Here is a 24,178-nt window from a genome sequence, read left to right as displayed (position 1 = left end):
GAAGGATGAGGGAAACATTCAAGAAGTCCAAGCATTTCATGGCTATCTACGGAGGATAGGAAGAGACATGAGATTGGCAGGAGACCTGGTCAGAGTCTGTGCACTCAGAGCAGAGGCCCTGAAGAAGATGCCTTTCCTTTAATTTCTGTCATGGTTTGCCTGAAATTTAGTAACAGGACTTCCTGGTGGAACCATTGCAAGGATCACAAATGCTTGCTGGGTGTGAGATTCTGACCTTGGGGCCTCTGACATCTGTTCAGTCCAGTCACTCATTCTGTTTAAATGACCACTACTCGAAGCAGAAATGGTGGTGTCAGTCCCGCTCAGTGGCGGAGAGAGGATTCTAGGAACAGAGTCAGAGATGGATGGTCCTCCTGGTAGGGTTCCAAGCCCAGATTTCTTCTTTATTAGCTGTTTCTGTTTTATTAGTTTGCATTTGCCCATCCTTTGAAATGTGTGTGTGCTTTGTCTTCTTTGTAGGTTTGTTTCCATTTGGGGGTACTGTTTTTCTTAAGATGCGCTTGTTCTTTTTATCAGCAATCACCGTGGCAAGGAGACACAGGCCCTGAGCTGCTTTCTCTCTTCTAGAGTGGTTTTATAGGCCAGAATCTGGGGAGTAGCTAGGTTTTAATAGTTTATTGGGTTCCCATTTGAAAAACCGACTGAAAACCACCAGGCTTTTGCCTTCAGCGTTTGTTTTCATCTAATGAAACCAGGTTTATGGTGTTTACTCCATGGCCTGTGAATAAGTCCCGTTTTTTTAAAAACCAGGCACAAGCTATGCCTTTGCTGCTGTTTACTATGGAGTTCCTTATTCTGCATGTTTTTGCTTGCCTTCGCAAGCTTTCTCTCTTTATACCTTTGCACATTACTCTCTTGATCCCTGTTCCTGAGATGATTCAGAATGATAGGGGATCTGTATGTAGGAATTAGGGGATGGAGATAGCTCCATTTTACTTGTAGCACATTTCACCAAATTCTTCTTTTCATTGCATCATCATTTTTATCAGGATGCTTTTGTTAAGCTCAGAAGCACGTGTTTCTGGCATTTCAACTTCCGTACATGTGGCAGATCTTAGGACAGGGTCTCTAAGAGATAGAGAAGCTTGATTCAACTGAGATTTTCCGTGGCTGTTAGATGGCAGGGGGGGATTCAAAGCCCGCCAAAACAGCGAAAGCTCAGAGGCTCTCAAAAACTAGACCCTTGGCATTACCAAAATTGGATGTGGAATGCGCAGGCCAAGGGAAGCTCCGAAGGTAGCTGGAGTCAGGACTGCCTTCCACATGTGGCTTAGCAGGATGGGGACGAGTTGTTCTGGGCCGGTGTCTGGGTCAGTGCCCAAGATGTATGTTCGAACGTAGGAAAAGCACAGAGAGTATACCACACTGAGGCTACTATATTCAGATGGGTTCATACTGACATGGAACAGTGTTGTTGAAACAGTGTTGAGTGTAAAAAGCAGATTATAGAAGAATGTATGAGGAGGAGAAAGGTGTAGGTGGACAGACAACAGAATAGACCAGCAGCTATATTTGAGTGGTGAGTTTGTGGTGGTTTTCAGATTTTTCTTTGCATTACCCTTTACTATCTAATTTTTCCCCAATGAACAAGTAGGGCTAGACTAATTTTTAAAAAGCTTTTAAAATAAAACAAAACAGTGCTGGGCAGGCATTTTCATTCATTCAGTAAACCTCTGTTGCCTGCCTGCTTTGTTCATAGCCCGAGCTGGGCTCTGGGAGAGCCTACCACTCAGTGAATCGGAGGAGCAGTGCCCTGGGGCAGCTCACAACCACTCTGTGCTCTTGGCACCTTATTCCTGGTGCTGGGCAAGTGGATTCCCTCAAGGAGCTCCTGTGTTTCCCCAAGGGCCTCTCAGGGGTCGTGCCTGCATAGTTCTTACCTGACGAGATGGGGAATAACTCCCCTTTTGTAGAGTCTGACAGTCCCAAGGTTAAAGCTGCTTTCTTCTCACTCTCTATCCCAGCTTTTTTGTTTTCACCTTTGTCTGTCTGTTTTTGGTGTTTGGTGGTCTCCTTTTGTCTTCCTAGAAGCTTGAATTTACAGAGATTCTGTTTTTCCTTTTTGGTCATTGCTTCTTTTGTTTCCATAAAGTTGCCAGGCTAGTTTCTGGCCACAGAGATGAACAGGTTTGAAAATGCCTGTCACTGGAGAATTTACCCCCAGGCCTTGCTATATTTGTGGAGATGACCTATCAGCCTGTTTTCTTATATGGGTGAACTAGAATTGAACTGTTTGCAAATGCGTGAGACAAGCTTTATATATTTGTGTTTCAGAAATTTCAAGCCCTGGCAGGATACTCAGTTTATTAATTCAGATCATGATTTTGAATGTCCTTAGATACAGCTAGTGATTCACTTTAAGACATTTTTAATTTGTTCCCATCTTAGTAATAATTCCTTTTCTCCTTGATTAGGATAAATTGTGTTGAAGTTGGTTGGGTAGTTAGGTGTCAGTTGGGTGGGTATCAGTCCCAGAGAAAAGAAAAAATGCATAACACATAGGTTTGAGGGCATCTATATTAGAATGTTTTTCTTCTCTGGCTAATACGACTTACTCATTCATGGCCAGAATATTTACCAGTCATCCAGTGTTTACGTAGAATTGTGGTTCGTATGAAGAGCGATGCAAGGAGGTATGAATATGGTCTCTTACCTATAGATATTTATGCTCTGGTTGAGGTGAAAAGATACATTCAGTGAATGTCCAGTGGGTCCATTGGGTCACCGTGTTCTACCCTCTCTCTAGTCCAGCCTATCTTCTCTTGACATATCTCTCTGCTGTTCAGAAACTTTCGATACCTCTAAGACACAGGCAAAGCTGCTGAGTCTGGCGTTGACATTTCTAAAAACTTGTATGCCATCCTGTCTTTTCTACCTTCACATGTCATTGAATTCCTCGATTCATCCAGCCAGTGTATCTACCCAGTGGGATCCTGTACTTACCCACCCTCTCCATACTGTTTTCTCTCCGTTTTAATCCATTCTTACCAATTTTTCAGGACTCGTCTTGGTTTCCACGTTTCCCACAAACCATTCCCTAACCTCTCCGGCTCCCAGTGATATCTTTCCCAACTCCACTGTTACTGTAAGCTTCAGTTATTTGACCCTTAAACTGGCTTGCCCTACCTTGTTAGTTGTAGTCTATGCATGTGTCTTGTCTTCCTAACCAGATCTTAAGCCCCAAGAGCAGTGACTATCTCATATTGTTACTATCTTACATAGGACCTAGCACAGTGCTTAACATGAAGTGTGTAGGTACTTAAAATATTTGCTACTTTCCTGAGAAAAATATGATCATACTACAGGTTTGATGAAGTAGAAATGAGAGGTAAGACTCACATGTTCCTGGATTCACATATGAACTGAAATAGTCTCGTGATTTGGGCCTTTTAAAATAAAGCTATAGGTTACAGGCAGCGCAAAACCTATGAGGTGCCCATGAACCGTAGGCGTTTTGTGTAGTTGAGAATCAGTAGTGAGTGAAGTTTAAATTAGCCCCTTAGACAATTCTGATATCCTCCTACACCGTACCTCTTGAGGCTCTGTTTTATAATACATGAGAATTGTTAATATCGCATATCCTTCAGGCAGCACTCTGTACACATTTAGCCAACTCTTTAGTAGCCCTTGGCTGATGCAGACTTGAGATGATGCTAACCCGGTGAGTACTCAACTCTTCTGCATTTGCAGTGAATTGGAGCCCTGGTCAGAAATAGAGTTGACATTTTCTTAACAAGTTTCGAGAAGTCTGAGAATGCTAGAATAGAAAGCAATTCCTATGTGCTCAGAGTACCTGAGCAAGGTCAGAATTCTCCTTAGAAAATAATTTCAGTTTTTCTTAAACCCTGTCAGATGCACAATTGGTGCTTCAGAGTCCTACGTCATCAAGCATGGCGCAATAATTTTAAACAGAATATTTTTCTAAAGATGTAGTCAAAACCCAGCAAGTTATTAAGAACAAAATTGTTACTTAAAACATTCACCAAATGTTTAACTTTGAATAACGTACCTTCTTCATATATTCTGCAACATAGACAAGTTGATAAATACCTGCTAAGGTAACTGAATGAGGTAATTTGCTGTTTGGAACAATTAGTTTTAATTCAATGAAAACAATGACTATAGTTTGAGAATAGTAGCTCCACGACCCTTTTCTCTGGCAGTATTTGTGGTCAGCAGAGCCAGTTATTTACCAAGGCAATTTCTAGATCATGGTGATGCAATCATATGGTCTGCTTACATGAGAATACTTCTCTTTCTGACACAACCAGGAGATATCAGACCATTAAGGAGTGGCTTACTCCCCTGGAAATATTGATTCCTCAAGAAGACATATCCACCAGGCCTTGTGGTATAGATGGAGAGATTCTGTATGGGCTAGTGTATGCAGGGATTTCAATATTTAATTCATATAAAGTTTTAAGTGACCACTAAAAATGGAAACTGAGGAGTTTCCTGACCAGTTTTGCTTAGAGGTACTATAGAATGTAACAGTGGCCTGTAGCGGAATGTTTTTGTGGTCTCCCTGTATAAAACACTGACCCTGCAAACCCCAGGTTTGCAATTTATTAACAAGGAAATTTACATGTCATTGTTTGTAAAAGTAACTTCACAACCAAAAAGCCTATCATTCAGGTTTGAAATCAATTACAGTCAACATACAATGGATTACTCTGCAGCCATTGAATGGAAAGAAATAGAACAGTGTGCCTGATATTGAATGATTTCTCAGGTAGAGTTTAAATGAAAAAAAAAAAATCAAGGGGCATGACTGTATGTATAATATGCATATTTACTGGGGGGAAAAGGGCTAAACTGAAAGTAGGTACTTGTATAAACAAATTTTTTAAAAGGAAAGCAGAGATGCTTTTGCATAGTTGTCTGTGAGGAGGGACACTGAGGGGTCTAGTGTGTCTGTGGGTTTTTTTTTTTAACATTTGTGTTTGTTATTTTTTTCCACAAAAATATCTAATTAAAAAAAGTGAGCATATTTTTGCACAGATGTCCAATAAATGATCTATAATTTGGAAGGGAGTAAAGACTTTCTCTTCTTTATAAAAAAATTGGTTTTACTGAATGTGAAATAGGTACAAAAGAAAATTTATATAGTGTGTATAAGCTATAAAGAGTAAGTAACTATGCAACAAACACTTTTAGGGGTATAAGTAATGGAGCATTTCTTTTGAAGCCCCTTATATATTCCTTCCTAATTCCATCTCCTTTCTTTTCCCCCTTGGAGAAATGATTGATTACTTTTGCCAATTTTATTTTACTTACTTCTTTGCTTTTCATTTTTTTTATCACTTAAATTTATTTCTCTAAGCAATGTATTATGTAGTGCTTTCTTGTGAGCTGCATAGAAGGATTATATTGCTTGTATTCTTCTTTAACTTGCTCTTTTCACTTAACATTATGTTCCTGAGATACATCTGTTGATACATCTGTAGTTCATTGAGATTTACTGCTCTACAGTAACCCATTGTGTGAGTGTACAGTTAATCACTCTGCTATTGATAGACATATGGCTGCTATGCATATGCTGTACGAGCCTTCTGGTGCCCATGTCCAAGAGTTTATTACGCCATTTACCTAGAAATAGAATTTGTGAATCACTGGCTAAACACATCCGTGGCTTCCAAGAAAATGCCAGATTATTCTTAAAATTGTTGTAGTAATTTTTGTTTCCATCGACAGTGTCTAAGAGTTCCAATACTTGATATTGGATTTTTCGATCTTTGCCAATTGCTCAGTATGATTGAGCATCTTATGTTTATTGGCCACTAATGTTTATTTTCTCTGAATTATGTTTTAACAGGTTTTACCATTTTTATATTGAGTTGTTTGTCTTTTAACTTACTGGTTTCACTGGAGTTCTTCACATAGTCTAATACTAACTATATAACTCCCGGTTACATGCATTACACATTTTCTCTCCATTTGTGGCTTGGCAAATAAAATGTTTACTTCCATCATTTTAAAACCTTTTTATTATGGGAATTTTTAAAATATTTAAAAAGAAGAGAATAGTTTAACCCCTGCACATCCAGCACTTAACTTCAACGCTTATCAACATTGTGCCAATCTTTTTTTCTTTTTAATTTTTTTTAACGTTTTATTTATTTTTGAGACAGGGAGAGACAGAGCATGAACGGGGGAGGGTCAGAGAGAGGGAGACACAGAATCTGAAACAGGCTCCAGGCTCTGAGCTGTCAGCACAGAGCCTGACGCGGGGCTCGAACTCACGGACTGTGAGATCATGACCTGAGCCGAAGTCGGCCGCTCAACCGACTGAGCCACCCAGGCGCCCCCAACATTGTGCCAATCTTAATTTGTCCATTTCTTGTCCTGAGAAGGAGGTCACAGACATTGTGTCATTTTTTTTCCTGTAAATACTTCAGGATGCATGACTGATTTGATAAGAGTTTAAAAAGAAATACCACCATACTATTATCACATCTGACAAAGTTAATAATTCCTTGATCTTCAGCTTTTGCTAATTGTCTTAGCAATGTCTTTTTATGGGGTGCCTGGGTGGTTCAGTTGGTTAAGCAGCCGACTTCAGCTCAGGTCATGATCTCACAGTCCATGAGTTCAAGCCACGCATCAGGCTCTGTGCTGCTAGCTCTAAGCCTAGAGTCTGCTTCAGATTCTGTCTCCCTCTCTCTCTCCCCTTACCCCAGCTCACGTTCTGTCTCTCTCTCTCTCAAAAGTAAATAAACATTAAAAAAAATTAAAAGAAAAGAAAGAGAAATGTCTTTTTATAATTGGTTTGCTAGAATCAGGATCCAAACAAAGGCCACAAGTTGTGTTTAGTCTTTTTTTGGCCTCAAAAGTCAGCTAAGTCTCTTAGTTTCTTTTATTCCATAATGTTTGATACTACTCCTCTGTCAAAAGTGCTTTGTACATGTGTTATTTTGTGTTTTTATTTGTGCTTTTTTTTCTTTTTTTGGTGTAAAAATTTTAAAAACTATTAACTGATGCAGTTGAATATAGAAATTTTTCCTACTAGTTGATGCTTTTGGGTCTTGTTTAATAAATTCTATTCTCTACAGTTTTCTTAATGGGTTTGGCAGTTTTGCCTTTTAAGTTTTGAGTTCGCAAGGATTTAATTCTGTGTGTAGTGGGAGGTTGGGATCCAGTTTTAATCTTGTCTGTGTGGATACTTGGTTGTCAGAGCCCTGGTGATCTTTACAGTACCACCATCTGTGGCACCAGCTCTTTCAGAAGTCAAGTTCTCGTGCATATGCGTGTCTGCTCCCGTGCTCTTGATTCTGATTTTGGGCCTACTTGTCACCACAGTGTCCTGATTACTAAAGTTTTATAATATTTCTCACTACTTGGTTAGGTGAGTCCTCCCTCCTTGCTCTTCAAGATTATCTTTGCAACCACTGGCCCTTGATGCATCTATATACATTTTAAAACCTGCTTGTCCAGTTACAAACATACACATGCACAATTATTATTTTTATTGGAATTACATTGAATTTGGTGAGAATTTCCTCCTTATGATATTGAATCTTTTTTTAAAAAAATATTGAATCTTCTTGTTCATGAACTTGGTGCATCTCTCCTATTTAAGGCCTGTATCTTTTCTTACGGCATCTCCCTATTAAAATTATGATACACCAATGTAGAAGAAAAAGAATTTTGTTGGGGCGCCTGGGTGGCGCAGTCGGTTAAGCGTCCGACTTCAGCCAGGTCACGATCTCGCGGTCCGTGAGTTCGAGCCCCACGTCAGGCTCTGGGCTGATGGCTCGGAGCCTGGAGCCTGTTTCCGATTCTGTGTCTCCCTCTGTCTCTGCCCCTCCCCCGTTCATGCTCTGTCTCTCTCTGTCCCAAAAATAAATAAACGTTGAAAAAAAAATTAAAAAAAAAAAAAAAGAAAAAGAATTTTGCACCTGAAACTAGTGTAACATTGTATGTCAACTATAAAAAAAAATAAATCTGAAAAAGAGAAAAAGAGAATCTGCCTGTACCTCACACCATACACAAAAATTAATTTAAGATGGATCATGGACCTCAAGATAAAAGCTAAAAGTATAAAACGTTTAGAGGAAAACAGAATATCTTTGTGATATTGGGATAGGCAAAGATTCCTTAAGCCATAGAAAGCATGAATCATAAAAGAAAAAAATTGATTCAGTTATTGGTCTGAAAACTTCTACTCATCAAAAGACATTATTAAAATAAATTGGCAAGCCACAAACTAAGAAAAAGTACATGTAATGCACTTGTATGGCAAAAGAAACAAGCATCCTAATATAAAAATAGACAAAAATCTTGGATAATTGACAAAAGACCATATCAATAGCCAAAGCACATAAAGAGTGTTCAGTATCATCATTAGTCATCAAGGAAATGTAAGTCAAAGTCTCAGGGATATTCCACTATATACCGGCTAGGATGGCTAATGTGAAAAAAAAGAAAGACACCAGCAAAAGTTGGAAAGGATGTAGAGTCATTAGAACTCTTGTTTATTGTTGATGGGAATATAAAATGCTATAATTATTTTGGAAAACTGTCAGTTTCCTAGAATGTTAGATATGCTGAAATTTTATTTTCAGATATTTATTGAAGGGAAATGAAAACAGATGTTGACAAAAACCTTGTATAAGAATGTTCCTAGCAGTTTTATTCATAATAGCCTACAAATGGAAATAGCCTGTTTCTGTTGAGAGGAGAATTGGTAAACAAACCTGTATATTCATACAACGGAATACTACTCAACAAAAAAAGAATCATACTATTGTTGCATCAAATACCATGGATAAACTTTATGCTGACTGAAAAAGGCCTCAGACGCAAAAAACTTAGGTTATGTATTACTACATTTATACGAAATTCTAGAATAGACAAAACCAAATTGTAATAGAAATCAAATCATTGGTTGTTTTGGGTATTGAGAGTTGACTGGGAGAGGGCACAAGCTAACTTTCTGAGATGATGGAAATTTTATGAATCTTCATAGGAGTGTGGGTTACATGAGTATAAGCATTTGTGAAACCCGATTGAATGATCTTGTCAGAATTCAAGAGTATAAAGATGGAAAGGTAATCCTCACAGGAGTCAGCTGGGATTGGGTATCCAGAAGCATACACGCCAAGTCTGTGCTTCTGATACCCGTACTCCGGACCAGTGGTTTTCAACTGGGGACCATTTTGCCCCTCAGGATACATTTCACATTGTCCAGAGACATTTCTGATTGTCATAACTGGGCGGGGGTGAGGCGGTATTGTATTACTGGTATTTGGTGGGTAGAAGCCATGGAGGCTGCTAAACATGCTACCGTCACATGACAGTACCCCACAACAAAAAATTGTCTGGTCCAAAATGTCACCGGTGCCAGCTTGGAGAAACCTGTTCTAGATCTGTCCTTATTATGGAAGCCAAGTCAACCTCAGCCAACCAGGTGTTGACTTTATTCATAGTCCACATCAGTTGTGGAAACAGCATTTGCACAAATTACCTATTTCTTCCCCAACAGAATTTAATATCAAATATTTGTGAATATACATAATCTTAAATTTTGAGAGAAAAGTCCATGTGTTAAGAGCACTTCCAAAATCAAAATTAAATGTTTTGTTTGATTGTTAAATTCTTAAGGTAAGGTTTTGTTCTTAACTTTTGTTTCATTAAATATTCACGTGCATGATCTTGGTTATCTTTCTTTAAATAGAATAAAAAAGCTTTATCATTAATTCAGAGGAAATAAATGATAGTAATTTCTTTTTTCTTCCCTCTACAGAATGACAGGAAGCGAATTTTTTTCTCGTTTCCCAGAACTCTATCCTTTTCTTCTCCAGCAGTTGGAAGCTGTAGCTAATACTGTGGACAGGTAAGAGAATAGGGTGGGACACAGTAAGATCAAGGAAGTGAATTACTTCATTCATCGAGATTTTTTCCCTCCAGGCAACAGTTTTTAATCCCCTCCTTCCTTGTAACATAGCTGGGTTTTTTAAAACTACTTCTTTATTACATCATGTTGCCAGATTCTCTACAGTACTCCTGTACCTGAAAAGTTGTATAAAATCCTGTTTTTATACTATATTTTATATTTTTTAAATCCTGTTTTATATTGTCTTATCAAATGTAATACTGTTTTTTCAGGAACCAGCTTCTTAGAAGCACATGGTGATTTCTTCTAGAAATAATTTTCTTCCCATGATATTTAAAAATCTATGTGTTTACAAATGGCCAATAAACACATGGAAAGATGCTCAGCATCACTGGTTATCTGGAAAATGCAAACCAAAACCTCAGTGAGATGCCCCTTCACACCGGGCAGGATGGTACTATCAAAAAGGGGGGTGGGGTGCCTGGGTGGCTCAGTTAGTTAAGTGTTCGACTTTGGCTTGGGTCATGATCTCACGGTTGGTGGGTTCAAGCCCCACATCGGGCTCTGTGCTGACAGCTCAGAGCCTGGAGCCTGCTTCAGATTCTGTCTCCCTCTCTCTCTGCCCCTCCCCTGCTCGTGCTCTCTCTTTCTCTCTCTCTCAAAATAAATAAATAAACTTAAAAATTAAAAAAAAAGTTAAAAAAAATAAAAATCTGTGTGTTTACGTACTGAGTTTGCTGTCACAAACACCTGCCATTTTTTTCTTACTGGCCTGCTACAGTTGACCATTGTGACCTTAAGCAAATAGCTGACTAATCTGGTCACCTGTGATCAGAAATGGTACCAGCCCACCTGAGCAAAGGTGGCCAGTGACCCTGGAAACATAAAATAAAGCCATTCAGAGGGCTTCCAGTCCGATCAGGGCAGATAGCAAAGTTTACCATTGTGCTTTCAATCACATTCTGTACTGATGGTGGAATTGTTAGAATGGACATCTTAGAACATGGGCTTTTTTATTCTTCTAGCAGTGTTTGCACTTGATATGAATTCATACTAATTATCCGTAATGGGAAAGCAAAGTAACATCAATGAATTTTACTTCTGTTTATGATACATTTCCTCACATGAGTAATTTGTACAGACAGGCTTTTCTGGCCCCAGTAAGTGACTGTTCAAGCTTTCATAAGTACATTTGGCTGTTGAACGTTTCACATTGCATATTCTGGAACAGCCACCTCTCTACTGTATGAACAGCTCAAATCAAAACACAGACGCAAATTAACAGTTAGCTTTGAGAAGAGTCGTGTGCAAAAGCCCAAACCATGGCTTTGCCGGTAGCTCTTCCTTATTTGCACATTAGGAAAACATGAGGTAAACGGAGGGAAAAGAAGGAAAGCTATCTTCTGATCATAGTCTCACTTGATATTCAGAATTATTTAATGAGAAAAATGTTTGAAGTACTGCACCTCTTAAATTTTAAATATTTTATGTACAATAATTTTTTTCAGTGATGCAGGAGAACTAAACCGTCATCCAAGCATGTTTCTCTTACTGCTGGTGTTGGGGAGACTCTACCCTTCCCCGATGGACGGCACCTATTCCACTCTCAGCATGGCACCTTTCATTCCCTTCATTATGAGGTAGCATGTGTTTCCTGGAAATAATGGGGTGGGTATGGGGGCCTTATGGGGTATTATAACTTGTTCTTATTTCAGAAACTATAGTTTGTTTGTTGTTTTTTTTTTACTTTGGGGGGGAGGTGTCTTGTCCAAGCAGGGGCCTGAGGGTTATTGCCATTGCCCCCAGGTGGTCTCCAACGTTTCAGAAGAAGGTGCCTCTGTCTTGGGTGCAGAAGCCCATATCCACTGTTTAAGTAATGTTTCCTTGGCACTCTGCTTGCTAACGGATGTGATCGGAGATACCCGCTTTTGAAAACCATAGCCTGGGTATTTGCAGTAAGCCCTGTGTTGAGCCTGGCCAGCATGGGGCAGGCTCGGTCCCGGTGTTATATCCCCTGTTCAGGTGTTGAAGAGAACATTTGTCTCTTCACTCCAGAGGAGTTTGCTAGTGGGTGCGAGGGGTAGCATCTAGAGGGCAGTGTTGCGTGGCACAAATTCATTTCCTGCTCAACTTCTCTTTCAAGCTTGGGGCACCTGAGAAAGAGCCATGCATGTGGATTATACATGGAATCAGATGACAGCAGGCTTTCCTACTTCTAGAGCCTATTACCCCTTTCTCTGTTAGAGTTTTTGAGGCATTGCCAACTTCTTATCACCTTTTTCATTTTCGATCAAAGGCATCAAGAAATAGGCTTCCAAAAAAGTATTGAAATTTTCTTATGAAAGATTTCAGAAGCACAGTCATATTACTTAGCTTTTACCTTTCTGTTTGCCTCTTGATAAAATAACACTTTCATTTTTATTTATCTACCAAAATGGAAATAGACTTAGAGCTGAATGGTAAGATACACCAAACTCAGGAGAATGTGTTTGTTATTTATGTGGCATCCTGGGTTCCACTTCCTGGTTTCACAGAGCTGACTGATGCATTCTAATGTGAGAAACCATTAAACACGAGATGCTGGCATACGATTGCTGTAGCCATTTGTTTGCGCCAAGCTCTGGCTGTGGCTGTGTTGTTATCTCTGATCACAGAGATGACTCACTCAGATTGGTTTTTGTTTCCTGATACACAAAGTTACCAGTCTCTTGGATCCAGCATTTTGGTGACTCATTTTAGGAATTTGGGTCGTAAATTTTTTACTTTCAGGAGCATTTAAAAATTGTACTTTCACACATAACTGGAAAGAACTGAAAAATGTTTCAGCAGGTTGATGGGGCGGGGGAGAAAGGCACACGGTCAGAATCACAGCGTCCATTAGAAACAAAGATGTGCCTTAGAACTTTGTCATCCTGTGTTGAGGACGTTCAATTTATGGAAGCTCATCACTAACCAGTGTTATGTGTTGTATCCTAGAAACCAGAAATTACTACTTTGAAAGTATCCTTCCTGCTATTTGTTAGTATAATCAGTATATTTCAGTATATTTATTAGTATAATCAGAATGCTCATCTTATTATATTCCAAGCACTTATTATATAACAAAGATCACATTAATATAATTTAAATATTGCCGTAAAGCCAGTGTCCTCAGTGTATCGTTTTTAATTTATTTTTATTTCTGTTATGTTTATTTTGAGAGAGAGGGTGGGGAGAGCAGAGGAAGAGAGAGAATCCTAAGCAGGCCCCATGCTCTCAACAGAGAACCCGACATGGGGCTCGAACTCACTAACCGATAGATCATGACCTGAGCCGAAATTAAGAGTCAGACACTTGACTGACTGAACCACCCAGGAGCCCTAATGTATCGTTTTTTTAAACTCAAAAGGCACAAAGTATCCATTTTACTGCCCTTCCAGGGAAAATGCTTTGGTCAACGGTTGCTTTCTACCCAAATAAAGATTCATCGAGTGCCACCAAATAGCATGAGTGCCACAATTGATTCCTTAGAGAATCAATAGGCTCTGATTTATTGAATGAATGTCCATTTGTGGTATAGAGCAGTTTTCTCAAACTTTAAGAGGTAACCTATCACTTAGGAATCTCATAAATTCTGGTTCACTAGGTCTGGAGTGGGTCCCGAGGGTCTACCTTTCAAACAGACTTCCAGGTGATGCTGATGCTGTTAGTCTATAGATCACGCTTTGAGTACCAAGATTAAATTTGGGATATTAAACATTAAACATTATCAGAACCCCTCCCCTACCCCTGCACACACAATTTTAATAAACTAGACAGTAGTCGGCTCATACTTGGTACTTGATTAGGCTATTCAGAAGGTTTATGAGAAGTAGATTTTGACCCAGGAATGCAGAAAACAAACAAAAGAGTATTCTGAGCAAGAGAGTTTAGCAGGAAGTACACCAACGTCTGTTGAACCTTGACTATTTGCCAGGCACCGAACTGGGCGTTTTGCTTACAATGACTCTGAGAGGAGGTGTTATCACCCCCACTTTCCTGTTGAGGAAATTGAGGTTCAGAGAGCAAGTCAGGTACAGAGCTAGATATGAACCCAAGAACATAGGGTTGTCAAGAGTGTTGGGTGTACTCTTTCTATTACACCAAAATAACCAGCTCCCTTTTGTGTAGCCAAGAGTAGTGGCTACACTGAGTAAGTGATTGGGCAATTAGGAGGGAGGAGGAGCAGTTAGGAGGGAGGAGGAGGGAGGAAGATCCGGAGTTGGTGGATCTGAGTGTAGGCTGTTTTTAGAATGTAGAAGTCATGTCCCCACTAGCACTGGTGAGGATGGCTTGATCAGATGCAGCCTTTCTCTCAGGGTCACATCTGCAAGATCATTGCCGGAGGTAGCAGGGTTGGTCTGTGACCAGGTATGGAGAAGCTGGCTTAACTTTCTTGACCATCTTTTGTGATAAAGTGGAAGGATCCTAGACTTGGAGTTCAGTCAAAACTCCAGTTTGGGGTTTCATCAACCTAGTACAGGGGCAACCCCATGCTACCCTAAAATGTTCACAATCACTCTGGGCAGATGAGCCAAAAACAGATTTTTAGCAAATAGTGAACTTAGGGGTGCCTGGGTGGCTCAGCTGGTTAAGTGTCCAACTTCAGCTCGGGTCATGATCTCACGGTTCGTGAGTTTGGACCCCCATTGGGCTCTGTGCTGACAGCTCAGAGCCTGGAGCCTGCTTTGGATTCTGTGTCTCCCTCTCTCTCTGCCCCTCTACTGCTCATACTCTGTCTCTCAAAAATGAATAAACGCTAAAAAAATTTTTTTAATAAATAAAAAATACTGAATTTGATAAAAGTGTACACATTTGATTTAAATTACTTCTGAGAAAATTATTCATGAAGGAAGTGAAAGATTGCCTATTATTTTAGGCAATATTTGCAGTTCTAGTGATGGTAAAGAGTGGCTTATTTTGACTTGGGATAATAGCTGAAAAGATGGATGTATGCATGAGTGGATAGGCAGTGCTTTATTTTTGTAACATTGGTGTTAATTTACGTACTTGGAAGAGTCTAATCAGGCTCTTGGATAGTCTGCGTTTAGTGAAATAGAAATTCTTCAGCTAGTAGGAGTACCACAAAGGTTGCTCTGACCATGCTAAAGTGAGTTGCACAATAAGAAGATTAAAAGCCCCAGTGACAGCTTATTTCCCTTTGACTTATGTATACATACCTGCCATTTCCTTCCTCTCTGTCCTTCCTCTCTGTAAGATGTCTGTGGGTATTGTTTGTATTTTTGTCCCTTTTCCCACATTTGGGAGTATAAGCTTGTATCTGCTGATCTGCTTTGTTGACTTAAACCTTAGAAGTTCTGATTTGGGTTTTCCAAAGTGATGCCTGTTGCAGTTATGCTTGTTGCATCATCTTGGAAGAGAAATGATAATACTAATCACAATGTTTTGTTTACAAGTTTGGTTTTTTTTTTTTTTTTTAACCCAGGATATTTTATGTGTCTGCTGCTGTGCTGGGTGCAGATTCACAGCCCTCTACCTTGCAAATATGATGCCTTCCATTTAAGACCATTCACCCTTGAGTTCAAATACCACAGAGCAGAGTGACTCATACTTTAAAGGGGACCCTGACTGGCTCCCCGAATATGTCCTGCTTGTCTAGGGCTTTCTACAGACCAGAATATCTCTGTATGTGTACCTTTGAATTCCCTTTCACAAAGGAGTTTCAAGTTTGAATTGAAAAGCTATAGGAAACTGAGTATGCCCCAAACCTAGACCACAGTGTGGAGTCCTGACCAGAGCAAAGGCCCTGGATTTTAGAGACCTGGTTCTGTCTGAGTTCTGCCACTGACTGACCAGCTGCAACACTTGGACAAGGATCTCTCCCCTCTCTGGACCCGTGTGTACCTGTGTGTGTGAGGGTGTCCACTGAGACAGAGAGCCCCTTCTATTGCTGACAACACATCTCAGCATTGGATTAATACCCATGAGAGATACCCCTCCACTGCCTTTTATTCATTCTTCTGGGTGCTTTCAAAAGGATCTGCAACACCCCCCCCCCCCGCATTTGGGGCTCATTTTGATTGTGAAGGACTTTCAATATGTCTTTCCTCCAATCATTTCACCTTAGATAACTTTTCAGGGAAATATGCCGTTCTTTTCTCTGAAAAATATTGAGGTGCAAATAACAATACAATCTTAAATACATGGCAGTGGAAATCACCTATAGGGACCTGTGCTGACTTCTGTAGTTGAGATATTTAAAAACCCAGCCAACAGTAAAAAAATTGGAAAATACATGTTTTATACATTTAAAAAATATTTCATGAGACCTTTGGATTGTACCAGTCTTAAAAAGGGAAGAAGGGTGGTAGGAGGTACAAATACTAAGAGTTAGGCCTTTTAAGCCTGTGATATTGAGAAATAATATTGACCCTTGTTTTCTGGTCTTTGAAAGTTACATAATTCAAGGATTACCATGTTACTCCTTGCCCATGTTATGGAGTTGAAGAAACTTGTTTTCCTTGGTGTAGAGTTGGGGTTTTTGCAGTAGACAATAGATGGCCTCTACCTTCATTTGTGATTGTAATACTGGGAACTCCCCTTCAAGGCTGGAGGCCCATTTCTATCTGCTCTGTCTTCCCAGGATCCTTGTGGATAAGTAGAGGGCTGACTTTGCCTTACAGAGAGATAAACAGGCAGAGGGCTGCTAAAACACTGCTGGAAAGGAAGACCTGCCCTCCTCCCTTTTTGTTCACTTCAAGCTTGGCTCATCTCTCCCTCTGAATGGCTATAGCATTTGTTCCTTAAACCTCTCATCCTAGTATTCATCATTATTGTATCATCACATAATTTGTATGCTCAGTGCTTATTCTCTCCAAGTAAATCTTAACCTCTTTCCATGTAGAAGCCACTCTGGGTTTTTTGGTTTGTTTTTGTTCCTTGGTACCTTTCTCTGCCTCGCCCAGGTTTGGGCACAGAGACTGAATTATTAACCTAGAAATGAGAGTAATTGTAAATTGAGACATTTTGTGTCTTAGCAGATCTGTGTATCTGTGAAATACTTAGGGACTCCTAGTCCTCCAGTATTGGAGCCACATTTCATATCTCACTGGTTAATGGTTTTGTAGAAAGGAAGGTCTGCTGGGTCTTGTGTTTTACCTGGCCTTTGAGGAGTCTGTAGGAGCTCTGACATTTACTTTTATTTTGCTTCACCTCTCTGACCCTCTGTTTCCTTATGTATCAGATTAAAGTATTAGATATTGTGTAGGTCCTCTCCTGCCTCATGGGCCTGTGACCTGAGGCCTTCCTGGCCTCTAAAGCCCTTTTCCCTGACTGCTATCTGGCAAACTGCTCTGGAGACCCACCTGCTGCAGGGTTTAGCACTAAACAAGAGGAGACTGGATTGGTAAGAATGGAAGAAGGAGGGTGATGTTGTGTTTTTTTGTTTTTGGCTGTTTTGTTTTGTTTTTGCTGAAAGTCATAGAACTATCTATAAAAAACGCCTTCCCGATTATTATGGCATGAATAAGAAGGCCCTTGTGTGCTTCAGGCTGTCAATCTATATAATGGGGATAATACTACTTACAAAGTAGCAGATAAAAGTCCCTTTGGTTTGCTTTTTAAGAAAAATTCTATACAGAGGAAGGGGTTGATGGTGATAGGAAGAGGGATGACTTTTTAAACTTCTGCTTTGGCTTGTCCCAACCAGTAAACTGGAAGGAAGGCCCTGTAGCTAGATGCAGGGGAGCAGATTAAAAAAGAGTGCACTGTCGTCCTGTTGATGGCAAATTCCTGGACCCAGGTAACTTATAGCCTCGGGTACTTATGAGCCTAGATCCATGTCAGTAATTTGGGTGAAATGTGGGATGGGAATATTCTGCTGGGAGCTTGCAGAAGGATTTTTAAAAGACAAGGGGAAAGGCATACTTTATCAGTGACCAAACAGTTGTATTGATATTGATTGTTTTAGACTGAGTCATTCAATGTATTACTTGTAAGAGCTTTACACTTTGTTTGCTGAGGTCAAGTAAGGATTCCCTAAGAATAAGTCATGTCTGAGTCAGCTCACTGTTTTGATGGGATTGCCAGTCCGATAGATGAAGGCAATGCTGCTTTACTCAACATTTGAATTACTTACTTAAACGAACACAGACTAGGACACATGCTTATCAGGTTTGTTTATAACATAAATATAAGTGGTGATAGAATCAAAGTTCAAAATAGTCTTTAAGCACGGGCGTAATGCAAACTCAGGCTAGTGGCCATCACTTATATGTGGCTGGGGAAGAAGGGGATAAACTTGAGGAAGTGTATACTAGGAGCCTCAATTTTATTTGTGGTGTGTTCTTAAGGTAGGTTCTGGGCAAGTGGTTGATTGTCATAGTATTCTGTATACTTATTTTGTATTTGATATGTCTGACATTGTTCATAATTTAAAAACAAGATTCAAAAGAGTCTTGAAAGACTGGATCGATAGGCTGAGATGATCAAGATGACAATTAGTAGAGATAGGTATCATATTCTGATTTTCTAAAGAAAAGCCAATGTTGTGTACCTACAGGATGAGAGCTGTCTGGCTCCCTAGCAGTTTTTATGAAAACATCTTGGGGAGTAGGCTTTCCTGGTGAGCCCTGAGGAAGCAGTTGCTGCTTCCAGATAGTGGAAACTGTAGTCCCCCTGAATTCTTCTGGTCAGATTAAACCTACATCCTTGTGCCTATTGTGTTGTTGTGCTCTGGGCTTCCCATTTTAGGAGGGTCACTGATAAACTAATATTTATCCAGAGGAGGTGACCAAGATGAGGAGGAAGCTTAACATCTGGAAATAGTTAGACTGGAAAAGACTTAGAGGCAACATGGTAATGGTCTTTACACACTTGAGAGGCGGCCATATGGCAGAAGGCACATAATTTCTTTCTTGTGCTCCCAATGGGAAAGTAAGAGATAGATTTCAGATTTTAACATAAAGAAGAATTTTGTGAAAGTTAGCATTCTCCATCAAGAGAGTGAACAGATTTCCATAATGCTGAGCTGCTGGTCATTGAAAGCATTCAAGAAAAACTGATCCCTTGTTGGGCTTTCTGTAGTACATCTGAGATGACCAGCAGGGCATCTTTTTGAGATGTTTTATTTCAGATCAGCTGAACAACTCAGGTTGTTGGGGTGCCATTCTTGTCATGGCCCACAAGGTCACAGTGGTCTACTCCTATAGGGTGCCCTCCAGCAGTTAATTCACTTAAATTTAGCTTCTAAGTAACTTCTATAACTTTGTTCTGGATAGTTCTGAAAACATTTTTTTGGCCTATGGGATATTATGTCTGAAAAGCATTCCTTATTAATTTAATTATCTTTTTTGTGGTTGCTATATTTTTCTCCATTCCAGATGTTGGCCTAAACCACATTTGTTTTCTGACAAGTACAAGGAACATCTGAGTCTTTGAGAAGAGTCAGAGATGCTTTTCTGAAAAGTGATTAAAATAGATAACTCTTTGTTGCCCAAACTTCCTGAAGGATCTTCTTTGAACAGAGATGCCTATAGAGAGAACACAAGCGTCCTCAAGCCTAGCCCATTACAAGAAGAGACAACTGAGAATAGGTCTTTGCTGGTGCTGTTAATGGAGAGCTTGTTCCCACCTGGCCAGCCTGGAGGTCCAGCAGAACTCCACCCCTCCTGTGGTTACTGCTAAATTCCACGAGCCTTAGAGATTGGGCTTAAAGGTCAGAAATGTCCCTATACCATCCTGATCTGCCAGCAATGGAGGCATGAAGGGAAGGGAACTGCCATCCTATCAGTGTGTGGAAACTCTGACCTCTGGTTTTACTAATGTGACCCTGATACCAGTTCCAGCTTTGGGCAAGATGTCAAGGTGCAGATGTTCAGTTCCCCTCGGGGGGGTTTCTGGCTTTTCCATTTTCCCCTCTGCCTCTAAGCCAAACCTGTGCTCACTTCTTCCTTTCATACAGATATGTTAAAGACCCGAGTCTTTAACTTCCTTGGGACTACTTGTTGTATTATAGAGGCATACATTTTTAAATAAAGCAATGACCATTGGTTTTGGAGTTTTAGGCCTTATACAGGGGAGGACCTAAAAGCAGAGACTAGAAGGTTGTTTCCTAATGCTGGTTAATTCACACTTCATGCAGCTACCTGCTCCATCTCCTTTTTACCTTCGCCCTGTCTACCTAGTGCTTCATGTGGAGTACTGTGCTCATGGCCTTCTGAACTTCTGAATTCTACCCAGGGGTAGCTGAGCTTCAGCATGTGAAATCAAATCATGTTTGCTGTATTGTGTAGCTTTTTTTGCAAAGAGTACTGGCATAAAAGGATACTCTGTCATCCGTCACTGATTTTTATCTCTTAGTTCCTAGAGAGGGGCCTGGCCAACTTCATCTCTGGTGCCAGATCTCTTTAAGACCATTTTCTAAATATGTTTTTGAGCAAAAGGAATGAGGAATTCACCTCTTACGGAATGCATTGACAAAGCAAGCTGAAAAAACAAAACTTGTAGAGACCAGCTTTTCTTCGGTGTTATCTGCTACTTCAACAGGCCAATTCAGGTCATGTTAGAACAAGTGATTTGATCTGCAAACAGCTTCATTCTTAGGTGAAATATTTGATAATGATGATAATCCATGGCCTATTGCTGCCATTCATTCTAAAAGTTAGAATCCAATCAGTTAATAGATTAACAAAGTAGTTGTTAAATATCCATTGCATACGTAGCTAGCGTTAGGTCTCTGGTAAGATGCAAAGTAAAGGAAGAAAGCATTCATCCTTGAAGAACTTATGGCCTAGCTAGTGAGATAAAACCCATGCTTCTGCACCTGACATAGTGAATTTTAACCACTGAATTATGTGACAGATACACTAAGGGCCAACGGCCAGTAAATAAGGGGAAGAGTGCCAGTGTTCTTGGAGAAGTTCAGGAGGCTCTCCCAAGTAGCAAGGCAGGAAAAGAAGGGAATTCAGTTTTCTTTCTCGAGCGCTTTCAGAAATCTCCCATGGTGATTAGCAGCTCATGCAAAACGAGAGAAAAGCCATGCTGTCTACTATGTAGACTGTTGGATCTAACAAGAGAAAGATTGTGGTAGAGAGTTTTATGATTCATAACTTGGAAGTCATTGTAAGGAGCCTTGCTTCCACTTGAATCAAGGATGACCCAGGAAATTCAGAAAATAAATGGTTTGCTGCTTAACAAGGGACACCGATGGTAGAGAATCTTGGCTAATTTTAATAAAGGACACTATTTGCTCCGAGGTATACATTTAAGGCGTATGGAAATAATAACTAGTAGGAGGAAAACTCTTACAAATATAGTAACATTTAAATTTCAGAATATTTTATTAATGTCTTTCCCTAAGGAGCTTTTATTTCCTTAGTCTTAATTATTTTCTCAAGACTTGTAGCCAAGGTGCTCAGCAGGCATTCTTAATTCTGAACTGAAGGATTTGACAATAGCAAGTCCCAAATGCTGACTGATGTGCGGTCATCTTATCCTACATGGTAGGGAGTGTTTTAAGATAAAAAATGTAGGTCTTTCTCTTTAGGCAGCAAATACAAATTAGGGAATAGAGTAGGAAGGCAAAGATGAATTATAGTAGGCTTAAAATGACCCAGCATGTTTGGGATATCTTTCCCTGACTGGCACAGTTTTTTTCCTCCCTCTCCTCTGGGCCTTGACCCTTCCCAGTCTATTTATAATCTAGTTAAAACAAGCTGCATTAGTCACATCAACTGCCCAGGATGCATTCACCCCCATATCCTTCTACTTTTTCCTTCGTATCTTATTTTCTTCACTTGCCTTGAGCCCTGAGACTCTTGACTGTGCTTCTCGCCTCCCCTCCACACCAGCTACAGATTTATTCTTTGCCATTTATTCTTGTCTTTCACTTTATTTTGTGAGTACTCTTGTCATCAGTTCATCTGTCCTGTAAATATATTTGTTGAGGGCCTACTTTGTGTTGTTGCCTAAACCCAGTGCCCCTACTTTTGTCACCTCCCATTTGCAAGAGAAACTAGAGGCCATTAGGCCTAGACTCTCCATGGAGGCGCCCGCCCCACCTGCCCCCATAGTTCTCACCCGTATTTTATAGCCAGATGCTTGGAAAAGGTTTTCTGTGTTCACGGGCTCCGTTCCCACCCTCCCCCCCTGAAGTCATTCCTTAAACTACTGCACCCTGGATGCCTCTTCCGCCACTTCACTGCAGCTGCCCCTACAAGGGTGCAGTGGGAGTGACCTCGTCATAGAAGCCTCTGGATGCTTTTCAGTGCTCATCCCTCTTTCCCTTTCTCTGGAGTTTGACACTACTGCACATCCCCTTCTTCGTGACGCTCTTTCCTCTGTGGCCTTCTTTGGCCATTATATCTTTCTCCTCTGGCAGGACCCCTTCTTTCTGCTTCCTTCTAAATATTGGTGTGCCTCTTTGCCCTGCCCTCTACTCTCTTCATTTTCACTTTGCTTGCACTGTCTGGGGTTGCTCCTCACATACAGTGAGCGGTGTCCTAGATCTAGAACTTGTACAGAATCATAGATTCAGCATTCTACTGGACAACTCCTTCTGCATGTCCCATAGATACCTAAAAGTCAGCAATTTCAAAACAAGTCTCCAGGTAATTCCTCTGCATCCTGAGGCTTGAAACAGCCATCTCTGAGGGCCTAGCACAACGTCTAACATCACATTCCATCGGGCCAGCTGTAGTCAGAGGAAATCAGGACTCAGGGTATCACAAGGGTCCTCCCGATGTCATTGTGTTCATATGTACTCACTAACAAAGGAACATTGCTTTAAAAAGTCACTGACTTTGGGGGGCGTCTGGGTGGCTCAGTCAGTTAAGCATCCGACTTCAGCTCAAGTCATGATCTCGCCATTCCCAAGTTCAAGTCCCGCGTCGAGCTCTGTGCTGACAGCTCAGAGCCTGGAGCCTGTTTCAGGTTCTGTGTCTCCCTCTCTCTCTCTGCCCCTCCCCCACTCAGGCTCTGTCTCTCTCTCTCTCTCTCTCTCTCTCTCTCTCTCTCTCTCTCTCAAATAAAAACATTGAAAAAAAAAGTCACTGACTTATATATCCCTTCAGTAAGTTTGAAATGATTTGCCTTTTTTCTCTTATTGACGACCATCAGTTTGAGATAGCAAGGTAGCAGGTGTCGGTACCTTTCTTTGGAGATAGAAAAGCCAAGGCACCAAAAGAGTAAGCATCATATGTCCACAGTAAAAACATCGTTGAGGAGTCAGTCTATAAGAACTGATTCATTTATTCATTTACTCAATAGGTGTTTACTGCAAACATCAATTGTGTGTTGGGCACGATAGAAATACAGTGGAGCATCAGACAGATAAGATTTTGGTCTAATGGACTATCCTTTCTGGTATGCTGCTTCTTGGTCCCTGTCTTCTTTGCCCTGATTTGTTCCATCAAATTAGTGATAAATGATAATATTTAGCTATGGGCCAGACAGTGTTTTAGAACTTGACACATACTCACTTAATCATCATGACAACACTGTGAGAGGTCTGTAATGTTATTATCCCCATCCTCCAGAGAGGACAAGCTGGGTTGTAGGAAGTTTTAGAAATGTGCCCTAGGTCATATACTGCTAGGAAGTGAAAAGGCCAGGATGTGACCCAGGCAGTCTGGCTCCAGAACCCAGGCTCTTTGCCACTCCCTTAGCTACACTAATGCTTAACACCACAATATGCCTGCTTCTGATGCTACATGGCAAGTTAGTTCTCCACATGCCCGAATTAACCTACAGTTTCGAATGACAAATATTTGGACTCACTTTGCTTTCTTGAGCTCTCCCTCCATCCCATCTTGGGCATTGCTTTGGCAGTGGTCTCATTTCCTAATCTGAAATCAGTAGAAAAGGAAGAAAAGCTCGCAGTTAAGCCCAAGTGGTTGTGACAGGTTGCTAAATAAGACTGGCTCAACTGAAGTTCTGAGATTCTTGAGAAATACTGAGAGTTTCTTACAAAAGAAGTTTTCCTTAGAATAGGAAATCATGGGTCATTGCACAGTTGTGCGTGTCTTAGCAAAGAGAAAAATGTGTCTTGAGGCCCAAGAAGCATAAAGTCTTAATGAGATTATTTGTGGGTTCCTCTTTATTTATAACTTTTAAACTGTTAGAGAATATATTTTTCATCTGTCTTTACCATCATAAGTTTCCACAGTCGAAACTTCACATAACTTTGAAAACCTCCCAAGTTACTGAAAGAAAAAGAAAAAAATTTACAGCTACAAACATTTAGGTAAAAGTTTGATATTTACAGAGTACCTTCACACACAGCAGCTTAGTCGATCATCCTCTTTTGATTCTCTTGGAAAGAAAACAGAATCTCAATGCTATCAG

At 40.3% G+C, this 24,178-nt stretch overlaps 1 protein-coding gene across 1 annotated transcript in view; it reads left to right on the top strand.

Moving 5' to 3' along the window:
* The window catches only part of THADA (THADA armadillo repeat containing), a 332,083-nt gene that overhangs the window by 135,938 nt on the left and 171,967 nt on the right, over window positions 1-24,178 (top strand). Inside the window, exons 27-28 of the mRNA XM_047067532.1 lie at window positions 9,767-9,856; window positions 11,365-11,496. Coding sequence (XP_046923488.1) covers window positions 9,767-9,856; window positions 11,365-11,496 — 222 coding nt within the window. The remainder of the gene's footprint in view (window positions 1-9,766; window positions 9,857-11,364; window positions 11,497-24,178) is intronic.

Source organism: Lynx rufus, unplaced genomic scaffold (genome assembly GCF_022079265.1).
Source record: "Lynx rufus isolate CCGP_SWC_20201006 ecotype Redwood Valley unplaced genomic scaffold, mLynRuf1.p SCAF_8, whole genome shotgun sequence".
Classification (NCBI taxonomy): domain Eukaryota; kingdom Metazoa; phylum Chordata; class Mammalia; order Carnivora; family Felidae; genus Lynx; species Lynx rufus.
The sequence above is the reverse complement of the archived record's forward strand: the minus strand, read 5'-3'. Positions and strand labels throughout refer to the sequence as shown.